The sequence below is a fragment of the Glycine soja genome, chromosome 18 (assembly GCF_004193775.1).
Source record: "Glycine soja cultivar W05 chromosome 18, ASM419377v2, whole genome shotgun sequence".
NCBI classification, from domain to species: domain Eukaryota; kingdom Viridiplantae; phylum Streptophyta; class Magnoliopsida; order Fabales; family Fabaceae; genus Glycine; species Glycine soja.
In genome coordinates this window covers 2,532,722-2,557,786 of record NC_041019.1, presented here as the reverse complement: position 1 = coordinate 2,557,786, position 25,065 = coordinate 2,532,722, and the positions used below count along the sequence as shown (strand labels likewise).

The following is a 25,065-nucleotide window of genomic DNA, read 5'->3' as shown; positions in this document are numbered from 1 at the left end:
CTTTTTATTTATTTTCATTTTTAAAGAGAGTTTTACTTTTAAAAAATCATTTATCGTATATAAGTAAATTTTATTTAGCTCTTGTATCCAAAAAAATATAAGTAAATATTTGACAGCACAATTTAGCTAAATACTGAAAATAATGAACATTTTTGCTATGATTGATTGATACTTTTTAATGAAATTAAAAAAAAAAAACATTCATTGAATCCGTACCTGCTGTCGTTACACAGATTGGCTGTACCTGATTCCATCCTGATGCCACTTTTAGAAGTTCACATACTTTTCTTTTCTTTTCTTTTTTTAATATTTCTTATTGCATTGATTTTTTCTCAAGGTGCCAAGAAAATATCAACAAAACGTCTGCATCTTGTTCTTGTTAAGATTTGCTGTTTAAATTTAGCCAAATTCTGTTATTTATTTATTTATTTTTTAAAAAATGAAAAGTTTTAATGTATTTATCTAATTGCCCTAAATTTTCGCACGATACTTAAAAAAATTCACCTATCTACAAAGCATCCACACTGTATTTGAATTTGTAACTTAAGCAACACAACACAATTTAGTACAAGAATAATCAAATGTCCTCTAAAAAAATTAAATTATTGGTAGAAATAATTTGATATTTGAATCTCTTAAGAATTTGATTTCCTATTTGAATATGAAGTGACAACAATGATAACACTTTATCCTAAAAATAAATCAATCTCATAGGATAGAGATTACATCTCTTGGTTATTAGAAAAGAAATGTCCTCTCAGAAAAAAGAAAAAGAAAAATCAAATGTAAGGAAACTTAACTTGTCTGTCGCATTAGCATAAATTAATTCGCATCTTATTCTTTTCCGTTAACTTGTACCTGACGTTGCGACATGTGCTTTCATATAACACAGTCAATATTAACATTAATAAAATAATTAATCCATTTGAAAAAAACAATGAAGAAAATGAAAGAAGTAGAAGAAAAAACGTGATGGGAGAACACAACACAACAGAGAAGAAAGGGGCCAAAAGACAAATCAGAAACCGAAAAGGAATTGAACAAAACAAAATCGTTCACAAACACAAAGGCACCAACCAACCTCTTCGAATTCGCGTTTTCTTCTCTCTTCGCCTCGTACGTTCCAATTTCTATGACTCTGCCTCCATTTAACATTTGATTTATTGTTTTTCCGATAATTTACTTGTTTCGTGCTCCGCTCAAATGAAATTAACTCATCCGTCGATTTTATTTTTTTTCTGTTTGTTTCGCTTATCATATCGAATAATTTAGTCGTTGAATTATATGCTGGTGTTGGAGTGAAGATACCGTCAAAATTTTATATCAGCTTTGGACTTGTTTTTAATTTTGTCATTCCGAAAGACATTTTTGTTTCCTGTTTATATGTTAAATTACGAGGGAGATTTTTTTGGTTTTTCCTGTTAGTCAGAGTAATCCATCATCATATTAGTTTGTGTTTGTCTATGGATGCTTAGGTTAAAGACAATAATAATCTTGTGACATTGTGTGTTTGGTGTAGCTACCCTGCACTTACTGTTAACTTATGCAGGCCATCAAATTTGATTTTGTGCAATTAACCCCTAGTATGTTTGGATGGAGGAAATTGCATGGGAAAGGGAAAGGGAAAGGGAGGTTAGTTTTTCATTTTTGATTTTAAAGAATTATTAAATGTTTGTTTTAAACAGAAGAATGTGGGGTGATTGGAAGGTTACATGATAATCTCACTATTTTAACAAATATAAATTATAAAGAATGTTTACTTGAAATGGAAAATTGCCCACCTAACTTATCCATCCAGAAATACTCTTAAATGATTCAAATCCACCCTTCTTAGGTGTTATGGCCTTCAATGGATTTAGAAATTGGGGAATCCTAACTATGAAGAAATTAAAGAATTTTATGATTGACTTCTATATTTATTTATTTTTGTTTTGTCAAAGCTGCTGCAGGCAGTGTATGTACTGCAATCCTCCCAATTTGGTTGAGACTCCACATATGCGACAAGGACTGCACTCTGTTCTAGACCTTTGTTTGAAATTAAACATTTTACATTAACTTTGGTCATTGATGTGGCCCATATGCTTGCTATTCAACAAGATTCTCAAGGCAGGGGATGAAAGAGAATTAAAAGGAGATAATTTGAATGTGATAGATCCATACCTGTTTCAGCAACCATCAAGTAACATAGATTCCCATCCTCCCTCCTTGCGCCGTTCACACTTCTTTGAAGTAAGAGCATGGGATATGTGGACTAAAACTCATTCTTTACATATTATATACTAGAAATATTTCTCTGTTGATTATATCTGTAATAAACTTTATCTAATTATGCTTATAGGTACCACACATAAACCAAATATATACATGGGATTGTGGCCTTGCTTGTGTCTTGATGGTTTTAAAAACTATCGGTGTCAACAACTGCGATATTCCAACACTGGCTGAACTATGCCGCACAACTAGGTCTTTTCCTCTATAAAAGCTCTGTCATTTGAAGTGCTTGAAGATCCTAGACTATCCATGGCTATTTCTAATGCAATTAAGAAGGAAGCATAGTTTGGAGTCTTTGGACTTCTTTAATAGGTTAAGAAAAGTAAAGTGCCAAAAGTGTGGGACTCACTATGGGTTCTACACAAAGTTGTGAGAATATACTCTATAGGACTATGCCTATGCAAATGCAAGTATATTTCTAGTCCTCCTCTCTCCTCTGTCTCTCTTTAATTGGAAATCATTGCCAATCTTAAAATGTTAATCAGGTGACAGGGTTTCTTAGTATCTATACATTTTGGACCAAATTATCATCAAATTTTGTAGACTAAAATACTAAATAAATGTATTTGATGCATTGTGATTAATGTAGTGATATTACATATATAACTAACCTTCCTCCTTGGCCCAGAGTTGTCATACATTGTTGCCTAAAAATAGTCAGATCATCTGGCAATTATCATGTTTTAGTACACATTTTGTAGATTTATATTTGATAATCCCATGGCTGTTATCGTTGTTATTATTATTTAATACATTTTCCCAGTAATAAGTCAAATGAATAACTTGATTATATTTCTAACAACTCTCGTGTAAGAGCCCATTGAGTTTGGACTTGAAGGGTGGACAATGCACAAGCTCTCCCTACATTTGTCTTAAATTCCACATAAAATAAGAAAATTGGGGATGGCATGAGGCAATCCGTAGACTAGAGATTATCTGCATGTAATTTATGTCTTTACGTACGCTGTATGGATTCAAGTTAGAAAACCAAAGTGCTTATCAGATTTTTCATATAGGGGAAGAAAAAAGGAAAATAAGATTTTTTTATTTTTATTTTAATGGTTGAATATAAACACAAGTTATGTTTTTGTTACTTTTCAGGATGCTGCTGTCAATCGTTGCAACTTTATTTTTGCCAACAATAGCATCAATATGAATCAACTAGTAGAACAAATTAATATCATGTACAAAAACAAAACAGATAAACATTGTAATTCGATATGAAAATGTTTGATGAACTTCTCACTAGTCTCACTGTTTACTACTGTTTTGCAGCATTTGGACTGTTGATTTGGCATATTTATTACAGAGATTTGCTGTTGCTTTTTCCTACTTCACGGTGACATTTGGGGCAAATCCAAACTATTGCATTGAATCATTTTACAAGGTGATTCATTGTCATACTGAAATAGTTACAAGCTCTTTAGTTTTTTTTAGTATTAGTAAATCCCCAATATGGTCATCAGGAGAATTTTGAAACATCAATTTGGTCATGAAATCATGATTTTGGTCATCAAACAGTAACTTAGGGCTATTTTGTTTTTGATGCAGCAAAACTATCATTTGAAGTCTGAATAGTAAATAGATGTAATAATCTTTTAAAGAGCAAATTAATGTTACAAAAATGTTTTGAGGACCAAAATGGGGGGTTATTTGACTCTAGTGTCTTTGCTTGTGTCTGTTTTTGGTTGAAGCAATTGAAGATATAAAATTTTCGTTAAGAGTGGCCAAAATTGGGTTTGGGATATATTGGTATCAGAGTATTATCCAAGAGAGGACATTTTAAATGTCATAGGATTAGGTGATTCACTAGTGTAAACAGAAAAATTTGTCTTTGCCCAAAATGTACCAGAGCTTGGCTCTAGGTCTTGTTGATAATCATGATTGAGCAGAACAGGTACCAGGTTATAGGTTATGGCATGTCCGGTTTTATGATTGTCACTTTCAATGTTGGTGTTTTGTAGAATTTGAAACAACCTTGCTGTATGGATCTTTCTTCTGCATGCATTCAATGCTTTCTGTACCTATTGCATAAAGTTGATAGGATTTTGTTTTAAATATTGTGTAGGAGGAACTGCCTAATGATCTAGTGAGAGTGGATTTGCTATTTCAGAAAGCAATGGAGGCTGGCATTGATATACAGGTATGCTGCACGCCTGCACCTTTTTTATTGGATCCCCTCAATATCAATAGAAAAGTTCTGAGATTGTCACATACTGGAAAAGGAAAGGAAAATGTTACATCATTTCTTTCGATTAATGTTTTATTGTTTGTTTGTCTTGGTATAAAATAATTAAAGGGTGTGAACTCAGTTCAGTTGGTTGCAATTTTACCACATACATTGAGCACTGGTAATAAGTAAATAAACTTTTTATAATGGTTTGTGAAATGGTTTTCTCTGGCTGATTTGTTGGAATTAGAAGAAAATGAATCTATTTGGTTATACTTCTCCATAAACACTTATAGGAGAAAAAAATAAAATGAAAAAATGAAACAAGCTTTCCTGAAACTAAAATTAGCTTATGCATAAGCTAATTTTAGCTTATAGAGAAGCTTATTTCATTTTTCCTTCTTATTTTCTTCTCCTAAATGCTTATGGAAAAGTTTATCCAAACAAACCAATTGACAGTTAGAACTTCATGGTTATTATCTTTACTTCTGTTTGGACTTTGGAGACTTTTTATTTGCTTATGGCTTTGTTGTTTTTTTATAAGTAGCCAACAAACCTTTTGTTAGGACCAAGGGTTTTCCCCTTCAACTGGAAAATAGGAGAGATATCTCTCTTCCAAGGGTTTTCCCCTTCAAATCAGATTTCTCCTTTCACAAAGAGCAAAAGCTCGATTTACAAATGATACAAGATAGAGTACCTCTTCCTATACATCCTCCTCCTATTTATTTACCTTTCAAACCCACTCTAACTGGCTAACCTTCTGCTAACAAACTCCAATAACTGGCCTTACTCTTAAAAAATTTCCAATTCTCATCTTTTTACAGTGCAGGTCAATTAGTGCAGAAGAGATTTCTATTCTCATATTGTCTGGGAAATATGTTGCTATTGCATTAGTTGATCACAACAAATTGAGGTACAATTTTCTTATAATCCTTTCTTTACTGGATTTAATACTTTAGTTACAATAACTGTACTACATTTACATACTCCAATTGCTCCTACCAACTTTAGATAGCACCTGACTGAGGTAAACCAAGTTCATTCGTTGACAAACTCTTTTTTTAGAAAACTTGCTACCCTGGGTGTAATGTAAATTCTTTACTTTTTCATTTTCTTTTCCTCAATAATGCCGTTTACCTTGGCAATGGGCAATTCTAGCTGCTTCTGAAAAGATTCTGTTTCAGTCATGTTTTGCAAGATGTTCCTGTGCCTGGTGTTTTCAGCAACAACTCTGGCTACACAGGTGAACAGTTATATTTTAGCTTTACTTTATTTGCATTTGTTTTAGATGTATTCTTCCCAAGTGGAAGTTACTACCTACAATTGTCCTATACATGTGAGTAGCTTTCCTTTTTGATTTATTTAGACCAGCAGTGTGATGTTCTAAAGAACTTCATATGATGAGTTTAGACAAATATATAAACATATTATTCTATTTCAATTTTTGATTAGGGTAATGGTCAGCAAACATTTTCATGGCTTTTCACTGACCTTCCTTCAAGAAGACGTGTAATGCTGCATTAACCAGTGGGCCTTGCTCCATCATTTTTACACACCTCATAAGTTTGTGAACCCATTGATTTTCCTTTTCTCAATAATTTTTTATCCCCCCTTTTCTTTCAAATCCATCCCAAAAAAGCATGTGTTTTTAAGGACAGGGAAGCTAATGCAAATTATATATCACACTGTATTGTAGCACGTTAAATGTTTCTGCTGAAAAATGATTTCAAAGGTTGATAGCTGTTGGTATCCTAGACTTCTAATTCTTGAACTCCAAGATTAGGCTTGTTTGCAACTGTGAATATGAGCTGATATCTTTCTAACGTTGAGAAAGGTCAATATCCTCACAACAGATTTATCGAAGTATTATAGTATTTATCCAAACATTCTAAAATTAATAAATTTATTAAATGAGTTAATAAGTAGAAAAATTCCATTGACAGGTCACTATGTGTTGATATGTGGCTATGATGCTGGAGCAGATATGTTTGAGATTAGAGATCCTGGCAGCTCTAAGTAACCTCTTTCCCCTCTCTCTACTTCTGGTTTTTTATTAAAAGTTTCTGCACAATACTACTTTTCCTTATTAATATCTTTACCATTATATTTGGATCACAAACATGACATGTAAATCCAAATTGTGTTATGCCTTATGGTTCTAGCGCTATTCCTTTTCACCATGGCTGAATTTCCTGATATAGCAAAGGACACAACGTAAACCAGTGAAATGACATCAGTCAAACAATCAATTTTCTTTTATTATTTTTCATAAACAATATGCTGGAATATGACAAGCATCTGCATATTATTGGAGTGGATAAATTATGGCCTAGTTCTTTTTTGTGATTTTGAGCCTAACATAAAAGTTGATTATCTTTATAAATTTACATATTCAAAATTCTCTGAAAATGTGCAGGAAACATAAGAGGATTTCTTCAAAGTCTTTAGAAGAAGCTCGCAAAGCCTTTGGAACTGATGAGGATCTTCTTTTGGTAAGCATCATATACCTCAAATCATCTTTCAGTAAGCTAAACTTCCAAGTCGTGTGATTTGTTATCTCTGGTGAAAGTTATTTTATTAAACTGATTTTTTTAAAGTAAATTGCTTAATAGACCTCTGTAGTGATTGTATGCTTGTAGGTAAGATGGTTGATGTGATGTCACAGTTGTGCAACTATCATAATCTTCACTTAGGACTTTAAATGAAAGTTTTGACCATCGTTTATTCTTTTTCTGTTGATATAACTTGTTTATATCATTTAGTCCAAGAGAATGCTAGATACTCGTTCTTTGCCACATTCTTTATTATTATTAGATGAATTTCATATGGGTTGCACTCCCTAATTTTTGAGACCCACATGCTTTAGTTACTTTCCCATGGATTTCATCCAACAATAGAAAGTTGAAACTAGTGTGTTAAAAAAAAAATGTATTTCTAGCGTTTATGGTCTTGTATTTCTACTTACTCTACTCAGTTGGCAACGTGATATTGTTGTCTGAAATAATTATTTTTTTCCTTGCATGGCCAAGCAGATATCTTTGGAGAAAAGCAGTAACCATCATCAACCTTTTATGCAACTATCCAATGATGTCAATACCGATTCTTGATTTTCTTGACCTGTTTTGCAATGATTTGCCAGTTATGTTGATGCTCTTTTTTTTTTTTTTTTTGCATCCTTGTGTATTTTAGTGGCTACACTTAGCTTATTATTTATTTATATTCCCATTTCCCTGTATAAACCTCTTAAAATGGTTTTGTCTGGGCTGTATGTACCGTGTAGGTTTACTCGAAACTGTATAGTGAATTCATTCTAATCTTTATGTAAATCATGTGTTCTTTCTCAGAAACGTGAGACAGACAACTGAATTGTTGTTAATGAATTCGGAGTTCAATTGCATTGCTCTATCTGCACAAAAAGTTATCTTACTTTGCCTGAAATAATTAAGAAAGAAAAAGTTTATTTCTGATTACATGTCTTATTTTCCATTTTGTCTGCTTCTATTATCGGAGCATGTGATATTGATATTCTTAGTTAATCATTATTCGTTTGGCAGATTGTTGTTTAGCTTATATTTTCTCGTAATTCTAAACAAATTCAATACGGTCACTCACAATAGATGAACACCATGTGGACAGATTTCCTTGATTATTATTTCCAAAAATATGGATATACGATATAGTTGTGATGCTCTTTTAAAAACAAAATAAAACAATTTTATCTCAACTCCTTAGTTACTTTCCCGCTGTTGTCGGTGTTAGAACATATAGTAAAGGTAAATTATACCGTGCCTTTGTATTTTAATGAGTATCACCTTTTATGAATAAACCTATAAATAATAAACACGCGTACTTTATTCCAAAAAAAAACATGATTGTTACTTTCACCTTATAGGTAATATAAAATAGATTATATGACTTATTGTTTAAGATCTTGTTAATTTTTAATTGCTAAATTTCACCGTTTATGATATGACTTATAAGTAACTTATGACAATCACCAATTTTAATATATTTAACGCAATGAAATCAAGAATTTGCATATAAAATTCTCTTTGGTAGCAGCAAGCAATTGTCAAGTGCGTCTCTCACAATCCTTAGGATAAAATTCTCAAATTGTGATTTAGATAGAAGTAACAAGAGATGAATAGACAAAGTTCTATACAAACCTTGATTTTCAACCTGAAAGCCAGACATGCAGTAAGAACAGGAGCACCATCATCGTGATCCAATCCATAACAGTGTCAAAACTCAAACGTTGTCAACCATATAATATATGCGTATCAATCTTCAATCGTAGTTAATCTAATTTTGCTTAATAAACCTTGGCAATGGAAGTAGTAAAATGAGATTTTGCTTATTCTAATTCAACCTTGAATCTTTCATATTGCAACCCAACTTATGATATTTTAAGTAATTTTATAAAATAATTAAACAAATGCATCATTTTCTTGGGCGGGTACAGAGACAATAACCAGACCAAAGGTTTCTATAAAACAGATATAGTCATATGAAAATTAAAATGAAAAGAAATTACAACTTATTAGTTCATGCAAAGCAAAGCAAATGAATCTTGAGTTTCTGGAAGTTAAAAAAAGCTAACCAGGAACTTAGCTCCCATTAGATAGAATATTTGGTTATTTCCCCTTTGTTTAGCGTAGAGGTTATTATCCATTTAGTAAAGCCATAGATTTATCATAAATTGAAAATAGAGAGGCTACATAAAACTATCAGCAATCTATAAGAACACTAGCAAAGAGACAATTTCTGATATACGAGTATGTTTAACTACGACAGTGTACCTAGACAAAGCTGTCATAATGTCATTCCTTGGAAGGAAGTAATAACTTAATAACTGGAGCTAGATACTCCTTGCTATCCAGTAGAGTAGTTTGGGCACAAGAAATGTAGAGAAAAACATCATACTCACGAAATTCGCAATATTATACTGCTTCACAAGGAATCTGACTATACAATTCTGTATATTCTCATGCTACTTTAGTAATAACCATACATGAAAAACTAAAATTTTGACAGTAAAACATACCAACACCAAGAGTTCCAACTAAAATCCCAACAATATTAGCATCCTTAGCTCTCCCCACCAGATGATATCTGCATAGTCATCACCCTAACTTAGTAAATTTTGAAGACATAAGATGGCTTACACGACACAGGGTAGTGTGTTTATATTGGGTTAAATACCTATGACTATGCTTATGAATCCTCCTTTGTTGAAACAAGTCTGTTACCATTCGATTTTCGTTTTGCATCATATCTGATTAAAACCGACAGAATCATAATAATTAAAATCATGATTCACCAGAAAACCTATAGCAGATAAGAAGCATTCAGATTTTCAGTATACAAGATACATGTTATACGTATAAAAGAAAAATTAAGCCAATGCTAAAATTTTGGGGAAATTAGCTTCACAAAATATATCCTAGTGTTAAGAAACGCTGGACAAAACATTTCATCTGTTTACCTACTTTCCTCATGCCATTCCATGAAAGAAATACAATGTAAAACACAACATAAGGAGTCAGATTACTAAATGGAGTAATTGAGATCTTAATTAGGCTGGGGAGGGGGTTGGAAGATCCTAAAGAAAGCAAATTTTTTAACATATGCATAGAAAGTAATGTAGACAAGGAAGATAACATCCAAATCACATTCATTGAACAAACCTTTAAACTGAAAATGCATAAGCTCAAGATCCGACACAACTCAAAATTAGTCACATAAGTTGTGATAACATAATTATAAGTTCATAACACAGCTCTAAACGTCTAAATTACTGTGAAGCACAAACAAAAATACTCCTAGCGTTCAACTCTACTAGGCTATTATTCTAATAAATCCTGCAAGCAACCCCAATCAGGATAGTCATCCAGGAGCTGCAAAGTGCAAACCCAACACCAGAGAGGACAGCAAATAGAATTGAGATGTTACCTTACATTGCCCATTGCAAAATTTAGCATCTTTTGCTAAGTGATTTATTATGCAACTCCAGCAAGCCTTGAAGAGATTCCAAAGACCATGTGTCTTCATGTTGGGCATATACCTTTTGATTTAGAAAGTCTATTGTTGTGCCGACATTACCAAACCCATATATTTGATGACCATTGTGCATTCTACCTGGTTTAAGCTTGAAGAATTTGTCCATCATACCAACCATCAGATGAATAGGAATAACAGAAGCCCAGTTCATTACCCAACAAAACTTATCAACATTCTTACTTTCCGAATTCACTTGGAACTCTTGCAAGACAAGCTGCAACTTCGGTACAATAAAACGAAGCATAAGTTGTTCCCAACTTGCAGAATCAAATAGTCTTCCAAGGAGACAATATAGCATAAACAGAATCATCACTTGGGTCAGTCGGGTACCACTCACCAAGAACAGTACTCAACTTAAAACGAATCATTTGGTAAACACCCTCCAACTAGTGCCCCAATAGAGGTTAGCCATGGATGCACCCAAGTGTGAATAGGAATGGTCTCACGGTGTGGTTCCCAAGTATCTACAGCACTTGATAGTTTTGGCATGACTATATTGTCTAATATGGTAGCAAGGACAGAAGCAGGAAGTAACTTTTTCCAAGATTCCAGAAACCACAACATTGGCTCAGGATCCTGTACCTGCCAAGTATTGATACAAGATTTTCTGATAGCAATCAACACAACCTCTGAAACCAATTGAGTATAAGGTGTTAACACATCCCACATATCAACAGAATCTAATTCTTCTTGAAGCAATGCCTTCCACTCTGATACCAACTCCAACCCATGAGATGGATTTTGAAGAGGATCCCATCCTTGGATCACTTTGATAAACAAAGGTAGAGCATATAAGCCGCAAGCAATGCATGACAAATTACACAACTTGTAGTTATCAACACATTTTGCGCAATTCCCTAACACACTGAATGAACCTTTCAATAAGGATAATTCATTCATAATCATAGCAAAGCATGCATGTTTCGATTTAATCTTATGACGCCGTCCGTGTCGGTCTCATCATGGAACGGAATCAACTATTGCTAGTTTCAACGTGAATTTCGAATTGGACGTGAAAAAGATACAAGAACGCCGCAAGCAAACAACCACTCACCTTCTCAATTTCTCCTCCTATTCTTTTTCTTATTATTTCATCTTATTCTATCACCAACAATCTTATCTTAATCTATTTTTTAGATATATATATATATATATGTATGAAACTAATAATAAGGAATGTGGCAGTTTTTTTCGATTAAAATCAGGATAATTAACTAATTTTCATCTTAGTCAATTTATTGATTTATTCAACATTAGTATTACATGCTCTTCTACAACAAATATGCTAAATTAAGTATTTTACTGCATAAATTTTAATTAATGAGATCTTTTTCTTTAATAATATAAAGCTGTTAATATTTTTTTATACGTACAAAATTATTCATATTTTTGCCAAGCCAGAATAACTAAAAAGGAACAATCCTAGTTAGTTTCGGAGAATATGATGAAGATAAATAAATTGAACGCTTATGTGAAATTAAACTAAAATTTGGAAGTTTAAAATAAATTAACAATAGGTGTGCAAAAAAATTAATGAGATTAGTAAGCTTAAATATTTAGAATGTTGTTAAATAAAAACTTATGAAATTGTTGTTTGTGTTTGAAATTAAATAAATAACTAGGTAAGTGTAAAATTTAATTAATTACCAAGTCTTAGCAAATGACCATTTTGTCCTTTTGAATTTTCCTACACCACCGATCATTCTTCCTTCCTCTCTCACTTCTCCATAAATTGTTTTGATCACTATTAATAAAATAAATCATATAATAATTATTTTGGTTAAGTTTATAAATGGTAACTTTTATCCGATTATTTCAATTTTAAATTTGATTTCCTTTAAAAAAGGTAACTTATATTTAAAATTAATTTTAAAAAAAAAAAACAAATCAATCATGTTTTCCTTATATGAAAGGGGATTAAAAACAATACACATGGAACCTGATTCCGTTGACAAAATATATAATGCAATCATGTTTCGGTTATGTATTTTTTTTTACATACTTTTTTTAACCAATAAAAATATAATTTCATTTTGTTTGAAGATAAAAAAAAATATAATAAAATCATGATTTTAATGTGATATTTAAAACGAAAAAAATACACAATAAAATCATAAATGAAAAAAAATATACAATAGCATCATGATTTTTCTCTTACCTTAATTATATCTACTCAATTATCTGGATTAGAGTAATCTCGGCCATCAAATACCAAAGCTTATCGAATCTGAGTATTTGAGTATTAGCCGATAATAGATGAATACTACTATCTAGTGGCATATTTCCATGATTATAGTAATACCGTTCCCGTATTATAGAGAAGACAAGATTGCTCCAAGTAATACATTTTCTATTCAAAAAGTTAATGCATATGATGCAACCATTTTTCAGTGAATTTCGTATTCATTGACGAACCAGTGAACACTAAATGCATCATCTCTAAACACTTAAATGCGTGTATTATAGTATTACACTTACGTAGACTCCCACGTGCAATAGATAACAGGAATGCAGTCCTGGTTTTGAGGCTTTTCACCATTTGGCACATCTTTTCATATTATTATTTTAAAAAATATGGATCTACGATCAAGTTGTAATGCTCTTTTAAAAACTAAAAAACCAATTTTATGAGCAAGCATGGTTTTGAGATTCAATAATTATATTCTTGGTGGTTATGTCATTGTCGTGTTTTTCTCAAACAATTGTTGTCATTACTATGATTAATTTTTTGGTGAATGACGGTGGTGGAGGCATGGTGAATTAACTGGTGATGGAAGAAAAGAAAGTGAGTTGGTCAAAACGGTGTTAGATTCTGTCATGGAAGTGGAACTCACTTTTCCAAGAATCTTCTAAACCAGAGTTCCCCGACACACCGTCTCTTTCCCGTACAACAATCAAACATGTTCGTCTAATTAAATATAAACATTAGGGTGTCATTTAACGAGTATTTAAAATAAATACCGTAGTTGTTAGTATGAGTGAAACTATATTTAGATTTTTTAGGTTGGGTTTTGGGTTTAAACTTTATAAATAGAAAAAAAAATGATTAAGAAAGGATACTATATCAAAATTAATCAGTTAAATTTTTTATAAAAATTAGTTATTAATAAAATTAATAAATTTTTCATATCAATAAAATGATAAAAAAAGAAAATAGGTAAACAAAATATTAATAAACTACCATTAAAAAATAGATTTTAATTCCTTTGTGATTAGCTAAGTTTTCTTCTTCTTTTTCTTAAGAAAAGATGGGCAAAATGCCAAAAATTAATTAAATGATTCTATAAGTTCCTACTATAATGTAAATTTATACGCGTAATTATCAATCATCTTCAAGAGACAAAAAAGAAAATAACTAAATAAGAAGCAATAGTAAATTATTTGATTCTGCTTACAATAATTGTAACATTTGCTGGTGGGATCAGCTATGAATTGTGTTTGTCACTCTTGCATGTTCTTAGTTACTTTCCCGCCGTTGTCGGTGTCAGAACATATCTGCATTGATGTTGTAAATTCCTGTTTCATTTTATCCTGGTATATCTCCCTTTTATGAGTGTTGCCTGTTTCCTTCTATTTGTTCCACTCTTGAACATTTATATATAACTTTAATTTCTTTGTATATTCTTAAATATAATAAACCTAATCGTCACTTCTGTAACTCTGTTAGCTTCTTTGTAAAAATATCATCTGTAAGATCTTATAGTATATGTTATTTGATTGCTGTTCTCACAAACCTTAGGATAAAATTCTTAAATTATGATTTTGATAAAAGTAATAAGAGATGAAGAGGCAAACTTCTATTCAAACCATGATTTTCCAAACTGAGCAATACATATATCCATATATAGGTGTTAAGGACAGCATCATCATCATGATCGAATCCATAATAATGTCAAAAGTTGTCAACGATAAATGTGAATCATCTTAAAGGGTACCTAACCTTGCCAATGGAGGGAATAAAAGGAGAGTTTGCCTAATCTAATTTTACCTGGTATCTTTCATATTACAACCCAAATCTTTATCGAGGAAAATTAGAAAATGGAATAAAAAAAATGAAGATATCAAAAAAGGATTCCAAGATACGATAAGATAAAAATAAAGGATAGAGACGAAAAAAGAAATCAAATTATGTTACTTTTGCTCTGGACCCATCTCTGACCTTCCATTTGGTTGTCTTCATATCAATTTGTAACCTCTCCGTAGGTCTCCCTCTCCTTAGTTGCCCTTTTCATGGCCACCTTACAATTTGGCTTACTTAGTGAATATTTGGATATTTATTGCGAAAGCATTTTTATCTTTTCTTTATTATTATTCAGTTTACGGTGAATCATTAGATTTAATTTCAAAATTCGTACATATCATGTTAGACTGAAAATCAAACATATTCTTATTTCATATAAGACATTTCATGACTTAAAGTACTTTTTAGGTCTTACTTCTCACTTTTTTTTATATTTATCTGTTATTTCATCAAATTGTTTTATTAAATAATTATAATTTAATAAACTAGTTTAATAATGTTTAATTATTAGTTATCAGTTTTTAATTATTAATTAGATTTTAGCTTTTAATTAATTTTGTATTATCAATACTAAGAGCAAAAATCAGTATTATATCCAGAAAAATATTAGAAAATTTTGTTATAGAAAGAAATACTAACCAGGTGATAATTTATGAATTGGTACCAAGTTCTACCATTCTAACGAGGAGAGTATTTGTAGCTGTGCACATTATTGGAGTATTGTTTCCAGCAAAAAGTCCATTCCTGTCAAAGACCAGAAAAGCATTGTTAATGTGTACCAAAACTAACTGAATTAGAAATGCTAGCTTGCAATGTCTAATAAAATAAGAATGAAGTGAAGTGGATAATGATAGTGGAGGCATAGGTGCTGCCCATGACTATGGCACAGAGAGAGGACTATATTTTCATTGAAAAAGTAAACGACAGATCACAGTAGCCCATGTTACAGAAAGTTTGGGACCAAGACATCTCTTCATCTTCCTAACACGAATCATTCTCCTCTTGCCGGAACTGCTTGTTTAAAGATAAAATATAATTTTAATGTCTCATTTATATATATTTTTTAAGTTAATTTTTTTAATTTTAAAAATTTTATTTTGATGGTGTTTTGTTTCGACTAAATTAGTCATTTGTGGGTTTTATATTATAAGTGAATTTTAATTAATGTGACAACAATCCATTTATGATTAATTTGTCAAGTATCATTAAGTTGATTTGGTAACTAAGATATTTAATTTTTTTGGTGATAGTACTATTTTTAAAAGTTGTTTTATTCCTTTAAATCGATTATAAGATCATTAACTTTTTAAAATTTAGTCAGTGGATCGTTTCTTTCAAAAAAAATGTATATATCAAATTTAAATTTTCCCCCTTAAACTCAACCTCTATATTAAAGTCAACTGAATTACACCAAGTGTGAATAGGCTGATCTTTTGGCACTACATAATGGTGGTCCAAGTAAAAAAGAAAAACGTATATATGGTATAACGATTATATTATAATATAGAAGATCCAAATATTTGATATTCGCAGGTCATAACTGTTTCTGATCTGTTTGGTTGTTATTTGTTGCCTGTGACTTTGTACTGTTTTTTTCCACAGTCTTTGTATGGCTTAAACTAAAATAAAATGTGTGGGTGAGAAGCTGAAGCTGAATGTGAGTATGTGTGTGTGTGTGTGGAACAATAAAGCCAAATTAAGCGCATCCATCATTCGGCGGATCTATGATACTGCTCTGCATGTTATGGTTGTGTCCTATTCGTTCCTGCCATAACCAAATTGGAATGAAAACGACGGTCTAAAGAGGTATCTCTCCTTCCTCTGTGTTTAATTTTGTCTACTATTATTAGCGGTCTAATGACATTGGTTATAGTTTTTTTTTTTAAATATGACATTAGTTATAAAATTAATAAATATTTAATAATTGATTTTTTTTAAAAAAGGTTATTATTATTATTATTATCATGGAATGGAATTTAATATGTATTCAATAGAATATATTAAAAAATTAAAAAGAATTAAAATAAAACTGAAAAAAAAATATGAACAATCTTACGAAATAACATAACCGAAATTTCAAAAAGGGTGCATGCTGTGAAATCGGTTGTACGGAAACCGATTACTCACTACAAATTTGTTTAAAAAAAGAAAAATAAGAGGGGAAATTGAGTTGGGGGCACCGTTTTCTCAAACTGAATAGTGTTTTAGGTTAGTTAGGTAAATAATTTGTGGGGTGGGTTAGTTGGGTATTTTGTTTATTTTATTTGGCACATTGAAGTAGAAAAGTCACCTAAGTGGGAGAGAAAGTTAAGCTACCTCAAATCACAACATGTTCAATAAAATATGGTATCATTACTTTCACCTCCCTCCTCGCTCTCAAATTCTTCGACTATGATTTGTCGACGACAATGTTCAAAGTTTTAATTTTTCTGATGAAATGGGTGTTTTTTTTTCCTGGGTTTTTAGATGGAGTCGAGGCTGGTGATGAGAGAGAGTACGTGAAGAAGGTGCCACTTTTTTAAAAATCATATGTTTGCAATTTTAGTATAATTATAAATAATAAATAAAAACTATCCGTATACAAAATGGTTGGTATTTATAATTCTAACGACTTTAATTTCAATACTTTTTTTAAAAAATTAGAAGACTCAATTAGAATATTTAGAGATTAAATTGAGTTATTTTAAATAATTGATAGGCAAAATTAATAATTAAACCATAATTAAGGGATTGGGGTTTGTAGTGGTATTTTCTGGAATCACTTAGCTATTTCCATTGGTTGTTTATCTCAAAATTTGGGAATTAAAAACTCCTATGTGGCTTAAGCTGATAGGTGTTGTTTTGACGATTGAAATAGCGTTTAAAAAGGGATGGAGGAGGTTGTGGTTACAATGTGACTCTATATTGTTGGTCCAATCTTTTAGGGACATTGATTTTGTTCCTTGGAGAATCAAAAATAGGTGGTGCAATTGTATAGAATTAACTAAACAGATGTATCTTGTAGTAGGGCATGTGTTAGAGAAGAAAACACTTATGTAGATCTTCTCGCCTGTAGAACCTATGCTCATAACTAATTCATGGTTATTGACTACAATAGGAATAGATATGATCTCACATATTATAGATTCAGATAATTCTGTTTTGCAGGTTCTTGCCCCCTATATTTTGTTATTCTCTTTTTTTGATTTAATAATATGTTGTAGTTGGTTATCTTTGTGGGTTAGTATTGAAGATGTTAACATACTTGGAATGTTAACCACTATCATTTTGTTTTAGCCATAACTAAAGATGCAAATATGAAAAAAGATTATGGCGTAGAAGATTCAAGTCCGCTTAATTAAAACATAACTTAGTCAAACCCATAACCATAGGCTTATAGGTCAATATCTTATAGGTACTAAATAGTAAATTTCCTATAGGTGTTTTGGTCGGAATCTACCGTGCAAAAATAAAAAACTTTAACACAGTATAAAAGTAAAAATTTAAACCGTTAAATCAATTTATTTTAAAATCAAGGATTCTGAGTTTTCTTTATATTTTAATTTATTTTCTTCTCCCTCTTTGATCTGCCTCAATTGTCGCAGTGCACCCTACGTGAATAGTGAAACTGCAACATGAAGCCATGAAAGTAAAAAATAATATAAAAAGTAAAAAAGAAAAATTTAAATTAAAAAATATCTAGACAGTTAATTTTGAAAATAAAATAATCTAACGATTTATTTTTACACACGTATGGTATGAAAGTTTGTAAGTAAACTCCGTCAAGTGTTTTGGTCTTTTAATCCGGTTAAATAGGAATTTAGAGCATGTAATTTATTCATGAAAGCACGTGCTCAGTTGAAACTGTAGTGTGTTATAAATATTTTCTATTTAATGTTATTGTATTTAAATTATTTTTTAGATCATTTAATTTGATCGACAAATTGTTAGTCTAAATAAAATTAAACTTGATCCACTTAAAAAAGTATCATATTTGAGTTGATGAATACAACATCAATAATATGATTAAAAAATCATCCACTTAAGCCTTTTGTTATTTTAAAGTTAAACAAAATTAATTTTAATATAATTAATTTTGAGATATTAAATATAAGTAGAATATATGTTTAAATTAATTTTAATCATAAATCTTATATTAAGACGTATGTCACGTAAAAATACATAATTTCTCTCCGTTTAAAAAAAATTGCATTCCGTGATTCTTTTGTTTTTTTAACCATAACATCTTTTTTCTAATTTTCTACACTTTTTGTCTTCTTTTCCTCGCATATCACTTATTTATGTAATAGTTTAATATTTTGTTATTGTTCAGCATCACAGTAATATTTTACTTATATTTTTTTTCTTGTAGTTTCATTTTTTTTACCCAATTACAATTTTTTTATTAATATATATACTACTTATTTTTTAAAATGAGTTATTATAAGTATACATTTACTTCCTTCTCTATCTAATTTATATTCTATTAATGTTTTATTTTATTATATTAATTTTTTATTTCTCATTTTTTTAGCACACAAATCCAACCAAGGTGGACGATTACTATGTTCCTTAAAAATATCTCACGTTATTAGTTGGAGGGGTTGCAAAAGAACAGCAATATAAAAAGGATAAATAAATAATAGCATTAATAAAAAAAATAAAACGAAGAAGGCTAGTTATGTTTGTCTTGTCCTATCTATCATAAGTGTTGAAAAGCTTAAGAAATTACTTACTATGCCATATTATTAGTGGCTATAAGCAAAGCAGAAGTTTTGATAGTGAAGTGATAGCTCCGACGCCACTGCCAACTCTATTATTTTTAGGCGCCAAACTCATAACATTTTTGGCGCCAATTCTTCTTCACTTTATTTAAACCATGCTAGTTGTTACTGCAGGTAGATAAAGTTCATCAATATATGATTTTTTTAAAAAAAGAAATTGACAGCTTCGAGTCAAGTGCCAACGGCTCGATGGATGCAAATTATTAGAAAAATTTTATCATATAAATGACTGTAATATATCGTACATAACTTTCAAAAACAACTTTAATAAGATATCAGTATATAATAAATTTAAAATGTTTAAGCTATGAGTCACATTGTAAAAGTTAACATTGTTTTTTTTTATATAAATTACTTTCATAAATTAATGAAACATTAAATTTTACCAATAATTTCAAATTAGATCTAAATTTCCAAGTTTTCTAATAATAAAGCACAATAAGTACACTTTTTTTCTGAAGAAGACTATAAGAACACTTAGGAAAAAGGACTGTGAGGTAAATTTCATTACACAGATAACATTATTCGTGTATTATGACACAGGATTCATTAAAGAAGAAGAGTTTGTGTCCGGATAAGTGTTGTTATTTCCCGCCATGGCCACGTTGAATGACGGTGCTGTCCTTTTGCACTGGTTATTTATTATTTTATTCTAGTTCCCGCCATTATCATAGGTTGTTTTCTTTTTCTTTTCCTCCAACTCAAAATTGGCGGGAATGGGATCTTATGGAATCACGTGCACACACTTGTACTATCAATAGCTTAACTGTGTATGTTATGATGAAAAAATAAAATACATATAATTTAGGAGAACTAAAATAAATAAAACAAATTAAAAACAAAAAAAATATTTAAGTTATTATTGATTAAATTGATCTTAATTCTTCTAAAACCTTAAATACATGCTCATACACAAATTCAATATTATATGCAATGAATTATTATTTCCCTTACTAAAAAAATTTATTAGAATAATAAGATTGTAAGGATATGAGAAATATGAATTAGTGTAATAGTTTCACAAGTATGTATTTATATAAAATACGAGTAATATGATAATTTTATAAATAAAATTAAGTGTATATAGCATGGCAAGTGACAACTTTATTTTTCTGTTTTTATTTATCCTTTGAATATTGGCTGGAACAAAGGCTGAATAGCATTTAATAAGTGATAGTCCCGTGCAATGAATAATGTGTATGTTCCTGGATTACAGCTGATGCTTTACCCACTCACGGGATTCTTGCGGATTCTTGGACAGATAGAATTTGCCGCAATAAATGCAACATCTTGTTCTTTTTTCCTACCCACCAAATCATTTTTCAGATAAAAATAACTGTACCCATAAATCAAATGAAAATTGTACATTCGTATTTCCTAGTGCATCCTACCATTGTAATAGGTCAAAAGTATTTTTCCTTTTACTGGTTTCCAGGAAAATGAGAAAAAGAAAAAAAAAGTGAAGAGAAATAGAAGTAATAACATTTTTTTTTGTTTGATTGGGAAAACAATTTATCGAATGAAAACAAAATCAAGAGACTTATATAAAAGAGGCGAGGCTTAATTGAATATTATGTCTTCCAATTTTTTTTTATTTGACCTATTGTATAATTTCTTTTAACAATGTCTTTATTATTTTTTATTTTTTTATTTACTATTCGCTTCCTTTAAACATCATGCGTTGTTCTTTAGTTTTAATCTCTCTGTTTCACATTTAATCTATTTAAAACCATAAGTCTCTTATTTGCTCCCTTATTTTAGAAGTACCCAATGGAAAACTTGAAACATTTACATATACCAAATGAGAAAATAAAAATTTTAAAAAAATAAATAAAAGTGACCTTATGATAATTAAAAATATTTTATTGAAGACTCATTAAAAAAAAATTTAAATGAGGAACCAAATAGAAGAATTTCAACTTTTTAAAGAACCAAAAACCTAATTAAAATCATAAAACATTTCTCTCCTTAGACAATAAAAATGAGGGGGGAAAAGTATAGTATTGTACGTGTCGGTCACTTTTTTTTATTTTATAAAATTCTTACTTTACTCTCTAATTTTGTAAAATGTTACTCATTGTAGTTGTTTTTCTAAGTGTACCTATAACATGAAATCCAATTATGTATAATGTCCGTAATCAATCATACTTTGTGTTCTTATCCGAACCTAGCTTCCTATTTGGACTGTCCTTCCCTTCGTTGGTAATGTCAATCAACTTTACTAGTTTGACCTTCATTCTTCAGCCAAAATTATTTACACACGGTAAGGTATTTGTAAAACAGAATCTAATGCTCAATTCCACTTTTTTCATACTTCACCGTAGACAGCACCTTCAATCTTTGTCCGATGTGTTTAATGTGTGTAATTACAAGACATAACTAGTTATCCTCTTTGATTGGGTATATGAACAGGATGAGAAAGTTACCGATCTGTTAACCATGTTCCCACTGAGGTGTCCATTGCTGGCATGGTTGCCTCATCTTTCTTCCATTTAGAGCTTAGGACATGTACAATACACATTACATCGTCTTATTAATTAATATAATACTTTTTTTTATCATATTATTTATTCATTTAATATTTTCATTAACGTAACAAAATCATTAAAACAACGTGGTTCATGTTGTAAGATACTATATTTGAGAGGGAGATTCTATTAATTGTTATAAACCGTGTATATTATTTTGTCTCTAATAAAATATTATTGTATTATTAATAATAAAAAGGTGAGCAAACTTATGCTTGTATCTTATAATTCATGGATACAAGATATCAAATCTATCACATGGGTATATAATTATACATTAAAATTTTAATGAGGTAATCAACTGACTAGTTATAAGAATAATGATGTAAATATTGTCAGGTAATTATAAAGTATTGGTTAAATATACCATCAGTAAAAAGTTACTCGACAGAATTAATATTCTCTCAGTTAACTCGGGTTAACCAATAGTCATTCTCATTCCATAAAAAGTCAATTATCTGCATTATTGTGGCATAGCATAAGGATTGATTCGTCGGAGAAAAAAATCAAAAGAGATAATACTCTTGAATGTGATTATGTGAATGGGGAATGCCCTAGCTTCCTTTCGGAACCAAATCTTCGTTCAGTGATTCATCATTGCCATTGAAAATAGGGAGTCAAAGTTGTTTCAGCACTCAATAGTTATGCTTCCTTTTCTCATCTTCAATCACATAAGACCATGAAATAAATAAAACCAGCACAATTGTCCTTCATCAACTTGGCTCACTTTTTTTTTTTTTTCTGGAGTGATTATATTTTGATAATAAAAAATTTTAAATACATAATTAATAATTTATTTTATATCTCTTTTTATCACACTACATTATCGATTATTTTTCTTTTTTCTCTCAAGTTATAGACAACTCAAAATTATCCAAAAAAATATTTTTCTTTTTCTATCATTAAGAATGGAGTTTCGACATGAATTTTATCTTGGCAATAAAAACAACGGATCGAGAGTCTTTAATTTGGTCCATGGAGCTTGCATTGAATTCACCTTAAGTTTTCCTTAGTCAATCATTAGAAAAATTATACTTGTATAAAATATACAACTAAGAAAGAGAAAAAGAGAAAAAATAAATAAATTTAAAATATAATAAATGATAAGATGAAAGAGAAAGATAAATATAAAATATAATATATATAAATTGTTGCATAAATTATCCCATGTAAATCACTTCTCCAATCATAATGGTTTGGCCACTTGGACCAGCTCGCCAATCGTGATGGTGGTACGTTATTCATAACATGCAGTTCTCCGCTATTGGGTGGCCATAATTAATGCGTGAATCCTCTTGGGCTATTAGGTTCGTTTGGAAAAATATATTAACATCTCATTATTACTATAAGTGATTTCAAAAACTATGTCCATCGATAATGTAAAAAAATTATATTTTAAAAATATAGTTCATTTATATTTAAATATATATAAAATTAACTAATTTTTACATTAATTAAAAAATAATTAATATCTTTTAGTTCTACTAATAATAATTTTTTTTAAAATGTCTTTCATTCATTAAAACTTAACATCAAGAATAAAAATTAGTTATTGAAAATAAATTTTCAATTAATTAAATAGTATTTTTAGAATGAAATCGTTAAATAGAATGAAAGTAGTTAAAATTTGTATTTGAGTCTAATTTTTTTTCTTATAATTGAGTTAATTAGGAATACTAAAATTGATTTTTATATTGTTGCTTATAATAATATATATCCGTTAAACTCTTATAATAAATACTCATTTGATAGTTTCAATTTTCTTTAAATTTTTTTAATTCTATTTTATATCGTGTACATTTTTATTTCTATTCACAAATAGCTACTAGTATTATTTTAGACCGTACAGTGTTCAAAATAAATGTTTATTTTATATAATTAAATTTAGAATAAATGAATATTTTTAATACATAAATTATATTATAATTAAAATTAATAATAAATAATTTTTTAAATAAAAATTATATTTATATTATGATAAATAATTTATAATGTAATACAAAGTTATTTTAACTATTATAATTTCTTTTAAAAATATTAAAATTTAATTCATAAATAAATATGAAAAATGATAGACTGAAATGTATAAGAGATTAAGAATTTTTCTCAAAAACGTTTTAGTTGAAGAAAAACTCTTTAAGATTATATCCTTAAAGAATAACACTTTCATGTGTTTTGGTTTGCTCCTGTGTTTTAATTTGTTATCTTCTTTTTTTGATTTTTGATTATATTTATATTTAAGAGTTGTTGGCAGTGGATCAATAGAGAGAAGGGTGCCAATATAGTTGGGATGCTTCTCTCTATTGTCATGTTCTCATCCCTTCCTTCCAAATAAAAATTCAATATAACTTTTAATTTATATAGATAGATCATTGTAGTGGAATACAATGGATGAGGTAAAAATTATCAGAGAAATCTTCATCAATACGAATATTTATGTTAAAATAAATGCACTAGAGGTGCTGTAAGTGTAACAAAAGTTGTGGGTGACAGAACACAACTTTAATAACATGAAGAAGGCATGGACTATGTTTGTTCCAGCCCAAATCGTAAAATAATGCCCCTCCTTCCAACAACAAGATGTCATAGCTGATTAGAAAGTGTAGCTTGACCTATGCAATTAAGGATTTGCATATGAGAAGATAAAAACTCTAAGAAGTAAAATGATCCAACACTCCTCAACGGATTGCGAAAGTAATACCTGTGTCAATTTGCCATTGCTGAAAAGATACATCAAAGTCACTATGACATGCCTTTAACAATGACCAAATCTCAAAAAGAATTTTATGTCATAGCTTCTCCTCATCCATGCCTTGTTCTTCAAAAATCATTTTATTCCTTTGTTGCCATAAATTCCAGACAATGGAACTCCAACCTACTGCCCACCACATGTTTGGCTTTGTTCCTTGTAAGTCATGAGAGTTTTGTTGGAAATGATCAATAGCCATAAAAGGAGAAACTCATTGGATTCCCAACAATCTATACCATCTCCACCAAATAGCTTGTGCCACTTTGCATGAAAATAGCACATGAAAAATATCTTCATTCGTTCGGTTACACCGAGCGACGTCATTATCTAGAAGTTGAATTTGTTTCATATGAAATTTAATCTTTGTAGGTAACCTATTATGCAACATTCTCTGAATCATAAATGAGATCTTATTCCAATTTTTAATTTGTCATAATGGCTTGAACACTTCCACCTTATTAGATCCAATCTTCAAGTTGTGTAAGGTGAGATAAGTGGATTTT

At 30.0% G+C, this 25,065-nt stretch overlaps 1 protein-coding gene and 1 pseudogene across 5 annotated transcripts; one reads left to right on the top strand and one right to left on the bottom strand.

Annotated features, from left to right (window-relative positions):
* The first annotated feature begins 923 nt into the window (after window positions 1-923).
* Window positions 924-7,840, top strand: LOC114394494 (protein GUCD1-like). Of its 5 annotated transcripts, none has more exons than XM_028356084.1 (11): window positions 924-1,116; window positions 1,550-1,632; window positions 1,950-2,229; window positions 2,339-2,463; window positions 3,547-3,658; window positions 4,340-4,414; window positions 5,266-5,354; window positions 5,626-5,684; window positions 6,385-6,457; window positions 6,858-6,933; window positions 7,474-7,840. In XM_028356084.1, exons 3-11 carry the CDS (start codon window positions 2,068-2,070, stop codon window positions 7,546-7,548), a joined length of 846 nt encoding a protein of 281 aa, XP_028211885.1. In that variant the 5' UTR covers window positions 924-1,116; window positions 1,550-1,632; window positions 1,950-2,067; the 3' UTR covers window positions 7,549-7,840. The 5 variants fall into 5 exon arrangements, with proteins under 5 accessions (XP_028211885.1, XP_028211886.1, XP_028211883.1 ...); XM_028356085.1 differs by having other exon boundaries at window positions 1,941-2,229; XM_028356082.1 differs by lacking the exon at window positions 1,550-1,632.
* Window positions 7,841-10,308: 2,468 nt separating this feature from the next.
* Window positions 10,309-11,561, bottom strand: LOC114394929 (annotated as a pseudogene).
* Between the last annotated feature and the right edge of the window lie 13,504 nt (window positions 11,562-25,065).